We start from the raw sequence: 8,573 nt of genomic DNA, 5'->3' as shown, positions 1-8,573 counted from the left end.
CTATTTTTAGCTGATTAGAGATTCTAGATATTATTACTTTTGGAATAATATGTTGCAGATCTGCTCAGTGGTATTAGAACCAGATGAAAGTACTGTTTATCATATGGATTTTTCTGCTTTGTGTGCAGTGTGGGAATATGTGGGCCACATGCTAGAGCTATGTGCACACCACACATTGATGAGTTTGACCAACTTCTATGTTAATTACTATTCCCACTCTCTAAACAGACTTCTTTTTGCAAGTTTCAACAAACATTCAGCATGGAAATACAAAGTTCACTGCTTTGTAAGTAAGATTGTTACACTGTTCGGTATGGTGTTAATTTACTTTCAGTCTTGCCCTATCTTTATTTGGCAAACACTGGAAAGAATAACAGCAATAGTGCTCTTTACTACTGTATGTAATATCTAAAAGTGGATGTGTTATTAGAAAACACTCATGATGGTCAAATTTCATAATTTCATAATTTACTAATTCTAGTAAAAGTTATGGAGGAGAAGATAAATTACTCCTATCCTTCTCCAAATGCAAGTAAAAAATTAGATTCCATCCCTCTGCATCCTTAAGCATATGTTACCAGCTATTGCTGCTTTTAGGTTTTCTGATGTTAGTACACAATTTAAGAGTATAAAGGAATGAGACAGTATTTCTTGTAGAACCTACAGCACAAATGAAACAGGTGTCATGCCAAGTGTGTCCAAGAGCTTCAATGAATTTATCTCCAGCTTCAACAGGATAATCACAGCCATGACATTTTGTGCTGAACAAAGCAATATAATCTAAAATGAAACAAAAAGAAAACTTAGACCAAACTCTTAACATAATCATACTAAGTCCAAAAGAAATAGAACATTTCAAGACAATGAATGTTTTGATTGTTTTTGCTCAGATTCCTACTACGTTTACTGAAACACTCCTACTGAAATTTGCTTTTCTTTCATTATTTAATTAGAAGCACAGTCCAGAATCCCCCATTAGTATAACATTTATCATTACAAATGTAGAAGACATACAAAAAGTCCATGGAATTTGAAGTTATGTTTCTCACATTACTTTCAATTTAGGTTTAGTATATGTGGAATCTATTCATAGGACAAATATGGTTATACAAAAGAGTCTAATGACAAGGGAATGTTACAAGTTTCCATGCCTGGATTAATGCTCTTTTTCCATAAAGAGAGAAAATTATGGAAACCCCATACTGGCTGATTAATACATCTTTACTTTGTCAAGTGTGATTTGGATAGGCTTGACATTGTAAAATATTAGTGGAAATTCCAAAGGTATATGGAATTCATGAGAATTATTTGAAGTTCAGACAAACCCTCCAATTTTAAAGGGTAGGTACCCAGCCAGTCATGCTATATGGTTTTTGTTCTTCACTAAGAGCTACTCTGACTTGTAAAATCTGAATTGCATAACCATAAGGATGGAATCTCCATAGATAAGTAGGCCACGAGCTCACTGAACAAACCAAGGGAATACAGAGGGAATACCAATTAAACATTAACCTCCTTCCTTATGTCAGGCAACTTGTTTGCATGGCAAGTACCATTTTGGGAAAACATGGCATTTTTTTTTCTAAGTTGGCAAGAAGCAGTTTGTTGGAGCAGCCAGGAAGCAAAATCTGCACTAGCATGTGCTGCACATCTGTGCAGAGCTATCTTCTGAGAAGTGTTGGCTGAGAAATTCTAGGGTGAGGCAATAGCATCAGAGGTCACAGCTCCGGCAACTCAGTGGGATTGTGGGCAGCCCTAGAAGACTAATTTTTCATTTCTGGTGAGCAGAGTCTACCAAGGAGGATAGTGGAACAAGGGAAGATGTGTAGGGAAAAAAGTACAAAGTATGATAATACAGAAGGGAGAGAAGTGAGGGAAGGCATTGTGGACACTGAGGCAAAGACCAGCGCTCTACCATTCTCTCATATAAACTGGAGAAAAATACAGAGACACAACACTTGTATGTGTGGAGAGAGGAAACAAAATCCATGCAGGATGGGTATCTGATATTATTTTGTTCACCAGCTGCTTTATTCTTGCGTTGTTTCCATGAACACAAAGCACACAACTACTGTGCAGAACTGTCCAGACTGCCATACCTTTCTCACAGTAAGGCTCCCCATCCTCCATGTGGAACAGGCTATTCCCAAATGGTTTCTTACAAGCAGCACAGACAAAGCAACTTGTGTGCCAAGTCTGTCTTAGGGCATGCATCACTTCCTGTAAAACAAACAAACAAACATACAAAAATCTCCAGCAGACTAGCCAGCCCTGCAACTTCCTCCTGGAGAACAAACACAAGGCAGAGATGCTCTCAATTCTTCCCTTCTGTATCAGCCAATTTCCCTCCTCAAAAGAAAGAATTATGACAGAAATTTGGCTCCTTTTGGAAAGAAAGAGGAAATAGGACTGCAAGCTTTCTAGAACAATGTATTTGCCAAAGTGAAACAACATGGTTCAGCCAGCAGTTTGTATCAACATGCCCAGTCACTGTTGTAGAAGGGATTCTGCACAAAGATTCTGATTATTTTCTCTTTTGTTTTGCCACAGCCAGTATGAACTCTCCGACGTAAGAGTACGATTTGTTAAATAAATTTCAAAGAGTAATTTTCTAAGACCAGGAATAAGTGGTGTAAGTCTGTTGCTTCAAAATAATCTAGATTCTGTAGCAATTTTTTTATGATTGTTACAAGAATGATTCACAAACTAATGTAAAAATAAAAAAAAAGAAAGAGAAGGTTCTTTTAACTTATGTGATCTGTAAAAATGAATCTGCATGTCTGTCCCTAGTCCGTATGTTTATTGCAAAAAAACCCAGTTCTGTGCAACAAAATTCTCCTCAGAGTATTTGAGTACATCTAGATTTTATCAGCTTCTTCTGTCCAGTATGGAGAAACCTCTATTCCTGATTCATTCTTTTGTCATAATGAAGTCTTCCAAGTCCAAAAGCTGCTGTACTGGGCTCTGATACACAGTTACCTGCTAATTTGTCAATCTTACATGTAGTCATGATGATGTTTGTCAGTGTATCTCTGTCCAACTGCCCAGATTTCCAAGGGCCAGCTGCCTAACTGATGTAAATTAACTTTGTTAACTTCAGTGAAACAGCAATGATTTATACCAGCTGAGAATCTAGATCCTATTTTATGTTGCTTCCAATCATACACATAGACTCTCATTCACTTTTAAAGATTGTTTTTAATATCCACTGATTATGACAAAATGGATTGAAGTCCTCTTTCCATGCTTTCAATCCAGTGAATAGACAAAATAAGTCTAATTTAGAGTTGCCATATATCTCATTAGAGAATCACCATTTGAGATTCATTAACTTCTGTTACTGTTTGCAAAACAACTACTGCTGATAAATATGTTTGGATCCATTTATGAACCTCAGTGAGGTAAGAAGCAAAAATAGCTTGAGAAATCTTATTAATATAAATAGAGGCAGCTGGCATCTTTGCTATTTTCCTGATGAAAATCCATAATGGGAAACTGATTTGTGCCAGCATTCATTAGGTAGGTTAAGTCAGCACTCTGCTATAAATTACTCCTTCTGCTGCAGTAGCAAACAAGACTTGGTTGGAGCCAGAGCTTCACCATCGATGTCTGACGCTGCCACTGCTAACTGGCAGTTGCAGAGAAGAGCATCTGTAATGCCAACATTTAGACAGACGTCAAAAGGTGACAGCTAAGCAATGAAAAACCAGTGGGGGTCTCATTGCTTCTTCATTTGAGTCACACATTCACTAGAACTGCATGCATAAATACACTGCTAAAATTATTGATGGTATTCCAACCTCACCACCATCTAAGGCAAGTGGAGAGCAGATTAAATTGTACATTTACTTGTACATGACTCCTTTAAGACAAAGAGGCATTTTTGGCTTTGTGGAATTCACATCTGTGTATTTATTCTGTATCTTCTTAACTATAAGAAGCAAGCAGAATTCTTCAACAGCTGTGCTGCTAACTAACAGTGAGGTGCAGCAAGAGCAATAGGCCTCTTCCCAACATCACTGATTTCTCTACTGAAATTTTGACTAAGTCCTGTGTAAGAAATAAAAACCCAGTTCAAGTCTCTTACCACAAGGAAGAGAGAGATAAAAGTTACATAGTGGGTATCAGATAGCAAAAAACTACCCAGAAAGTGTTACTTATTTTACATCAGTGAGATGGTACCTGGATTACATATTCTGTCTATGAGCTCAGTAAGGTACAGAAATATCTGTATTCTGATGAATAAAAATTATTATAAAATAATGTGTTTCTCATCCTGAAATAATCAAAAAGCTGGGAAATAATTAAAAGGATGAAATAATAAAACATCTACATTCACTGCTTACAGTCTAAACTATTTCACTATTTCAGAGATCCACACAGTTGCAGAAAGGGTTAATCTTGTTCTCTTACCCCCATAATCTTAGTGTGGCATCTGGCACAGGTTGGTGCAAAGAACTGTTCATAGCAGCGCTCACAGTACACACTGTTCTGCTCCTCCACAAAGCACATGTCAGCCAAGGATGTCTTGCAGTAAGCACAATTGAATTCTTCTGGGTGCCAAGAGCGACCCATGGCTACCAGGAAAGGACCTCTGGAAACAATCGTAATTGGCTTATTTGTATTGCAAAAAGGTTGAATGACCCTGATTGCAAACTCACTTTGTCAGACACCATGTTCACATGTAAGAAGCTACTTGAATCATGAGGTGCATATTAAAATAACATTCAGAAACCTGAACAGAAGAGATTTTTTTCAAGACTATTACTCAAAACACACTGGTCAAAACATTACATTATTGTTTGGTATCATACACTGCATTTACAGACAACTGTTGGAAAAATCAATTGTTTTTGTATCTGCAAAGCTGTAAGTGGTCTTTGCAAGCAGATGCAAAGAGAACAGGAAAAGGCCAAAGGCAACAGAAGATAATGTTACTATTTGAAAGCATGAAATAACAAGCAAATTTCCATCCTTACACACCCACACCTCACAAGAGCTACTAAAGTCTCCTGCCTTCCTTCTGTCTGACAGCAATGCATGCAGCATGTTCTAGAAAAGTCAGACTATCAGGTGACAACTTGCTGTTTCATTATGTGGAAGACACATTAAATTCATTTTGGTGATTGACTCTGGTGATCGTAGTTAGATATAGTGATTATTACTGGAATATTTCCATTCCAGAACATATAAAGGACAATAATCAGCAGGTCCACATCACCAAACTAGCTCCTTTTAGTGGGGGAGACTGTCATTAAACAGGGATTGCTTAAAGTTGGACAGCAGTGCATAGGCTAACAGGAGGCACTGATCCAGCAGAATGAATTGGGAGAAATGGGAGAGGCATGCTATGAATCACTGGTAATAGAGTGTGGGCATTATCTTTCTCCAGACACAAAAGCAACAATTACATTTGGCTGCTGTTCCAAAATGCTGCCCGGTTCCTTTTCTCTCCCCAGTCCCCCCCTCTATCCCCAGTCCCCTAACTCTCCCAATTAAGTTGCATGAACCTCTTTCAAAGGGTTACCTTAGGACCAGACACCTGTTTAAAATCAAGTGGGGATTTGCTGCAGCGTCCAAGAGCCAAACAATTAGCATGCATAACTTTACAGTGATAAAAAGTGAACCACACAACAACAAAATGAACTCTGGAAATGTTAAATGAATGAAGCAGACAATGGACATTCCTGCTAGGTAATTTAACGGAGTCTTGGGCTCTGGAACTGTATATTAATGTACAATAATCAGTCTCTCTGATACTTCTTTTCCTGCTTCATCCCTCTTCAAAGGCCCATGACCTTACCGAATGATGCTGTTACAGTGCCCACAGAGAGGAGTTCGGCTGCTGGCTGGGAAACGCTCCGCCCTCTGAACTGTTCCCCGGGCTAATGCAGGGGGATGGGAAGAAGTTGAAACTGGAGACGGGTAAGCAGAAATTGTGGCAGGAGATGGCACTGGAACACCCCTTGGTAGGATGTGCTTTGTGACAGTGGTGGTGGATTTTCCAGGTGCAAATTTCTGGGAAAAGGAGTCGTCTGTTACCCAGGGAGGGCGACTCGCAGGCTCCGTGTTGGCAGGGGTGTAGGAATGAACTGGTGCTGGCACTGTTTTAAATATCCCAAAAGAAACCAAGAAGGATTTTAAAGTCTTTTTCTTCTACTGTCAATACAGCAACACTTACCAAAGGGTACTCCACGACACACACAATGTAAGCTTTAGGTGATAGCTAATTATGGCCTGTCCCACTGCTGCTCATTTATTCTGGGCTGAAGCCAAGGGTATCAGCACAATCACTGATTTCTAATATACAAGAATTACAGAAATCATTGCCTACTGGCTTTTACAGATTTTATGGAGATCACTGTCAAGATCATCTCTTAATTTTCTAGTAGGAATGGATATGGCAATTCTGTGATAATTTCAAAGACTGTCATATGCTCTGTTTAAGATAAGGTTAAAAATAGAAAAGCCAGATGATATAGTTAAGTTTTAGATAGAATTCCCCAGAATTTCAGTAAGTTATGATTAACTTTTTATCTCATTATATTAACTGAAATACAACACGTTCTACAGATGTCACTGTTATCTATCATTTATAGGTTTATGCCTAGATTTTTGAAGAAAAACAGGCTCCCCCAGGGAACACAGAGATAGAGAGCACTGGAAGCAATACTGAGGGAGACAATTCAGCTCACATGACCAGCAAGATAAAGCCAACAGCACTTAGAGAAAGGCCAGGCTTGTGGTTATGACTGATCTCAGTTGAGTTCTTGGCTCTGCCACAAACTTCCTGTGTAACTTTGAGCAAAGCAAAGTGTGTCTGCGCCTCAGTTCCTGTGTGTAAAACAGAATATTATCCTTTATCTCTTCCACCCTTTGACTAGCACATAAAACCTTCAGTGCAGCCTGTCTCCGTGTTTGTGTGCACCAGGCTCTAATTTTGGGTGGAGCTTTATCACATTAAAATAAGCAGGAGCCAGGGGCTCCACATACTGACAAGTTTTCCCATTGCCCTGTTCTATTCAAAATGTCATATTTTGCATTATGTAGGACTGAAGTTACTGCCCAAGAAACAGCCTCACTCTGCCAAGTACAGGAGCACTAAAAGCACTAAAGTTTCCTTTTGCAAGGAAAACAAAGCAAATTATTATGAAAAGAAGCTTAGAGAGCTGAAGTGTATTGCCCAAATGAGAGAGCACAGTTTTGGAAGCCAGTTTTCCAGCAGTCTGGGCAAACATTCCGTACAGTAGATCCCAGCACTAAGAAAATCATGACCAAATACAACATGTATAGGTTTAAGGGGCTTGCAGGAGGTATTTCAGCCAAGAGGGCTCTTCTGAAAGTAACATGGTTCTTTCTGCATAATTAAGTGCTGAGAAGATTTTGTTCGACTTAACACCCCTCCCTCAGCCCACACCCTGCCACATAGTAACTTACACTGATTATTGGCAATTGCTCAAATTGCATATATCTGTACGCACTGTGATCACTCTCATGATCTTTTTATTGAGGTCAGAGTTGAATCTAGTGCATTTTCTTGATAAAAATTTCCTATGGTATAGCATCAGCAATGTTTCTATTTCATAAAACTGTATCCCTCCTTAGCTTGAGGCTTCTTTTTTTTTAACTTGGAAATGGTAAATAGTATTTAAAAATTTCAGAACAGAGTTTATAAGCAATCTCTTTAGATCCTGAGGCTCTTGCTATTTATGTATTACAGTATTAAGATAGGCAAAATTAGAAGTTAATATTTCATCTCTAATTGGTGAGCTCAAAAGGCTCCCACCTATGAGGCTAATTAAGCAAGGTGACTTCAACTCATTTCACCACATTCTCTCTCCCTTCTTTTTCTTTTCACTCTTCCATTTGCTGCAGTAAAATAAAGAAACAGAAAAAAGGAAAGTGAAATAAAACAACAAAATAGGATTTTTTTCCAGTTACTAAAAGGAAGTACTGGAGGAATTATTGCAAAATTACAAATGCTGGGTGTTTGCATCTACCCAGAGTTCTCTTTTCAGATGTTATAATTTAATTTTACAGGCTTGATTTATTACAAGACATTTTCCTCCTGTGACCAAGCTGCAATTTTTATTGCTTCAAAATAGCACCACTGCAATATATTAGAAAGATTTCACTAACTTTGAGATTTTAGCAATTGTTATTAAAAGGGAATTACCTTGTTTTCTTGGAACTACATCCCTAAGCTTATATGAACAATTCTTTTGTCTTAATAGCTACTGCCATACACATTCATCTAGAACATATATCTATTTCAAAAAGTCTTTCAACACTAATCAGCAGAAAAAAAGGGGCTGTTTGCTGCTAAAAAAGTATTAAGATTCAGTACTTCAGAGAATATATTCTCAAAATACCAGTATTGTACAAGTTGACCATTAACTTAAAAAATGAAAACTTCAAATAATTCAGCAACTTAGCCTCTATCACCTTGTTTCCCTCAGCCCTCACATTCTCTTAGAATAGGAAAGAATGAATGGGATTATTGTTATCCTGACAGAATGGCAGGAGAAGAGGTCTCTTAACAGGAGTAGGAACAAACCAATTCCTTGCTTCTG

At 38.1% G+C, this 8,573-nt stretch overlaps 1 protein-coding gene across 6 annotated transcripts in view; it reads right to left on the bottom strand.

Moving 5' to 3' along the window:
• LDB3 (LIM domain binding 3) overlaps window positions 1-8,573 on the bottom strand; it is a 116,689-nt gene that overhangs the window by 5,196 nt on the left and 102,920 nt on the right. For all 6 annotated transcript variants that reach the window (XM_033515544.1, XM_033515545.1, XM_019007255.2 and 3 more), the window contains 4 exons: window positions 5,804-6,104; window positions 4,414-4,594; window positions 2,100-2,220; window positions 665-780 (listed from right to left, as the gene is read on the bottom strand). In XM_033515544.1, the coding sequence (XP_033371435.1) occupies window positions 665-780; window positions 2,100-2,220; window positions 4,414-4,594; window positions 5,804-6,104 (719 nt within the window). The remainder of the gene's footprint in view (window positions 1-664; window positions 781-2,099; window positions 2,221-4,413; window positions 4,595-5,803; window positions 6,105-8,573) is intronic.

This window comes from Parus major, chromosome 6 (genome assembly GCF_001522545.3).
Source record: "Parus major isolate Abel chromosome 6, Parus_major1.1, whole genome shotgun sequence".
NCBI lineage: Eukaryota > Metazoa > Chordata > Aves > Passeriformes > Paridae > Parus > Parus major.
The sequence above is the reverse complement of the archived record's forward strand: the minus strand, read 5'-3'. Positions and strand labels throughout refer to the sequence as shown.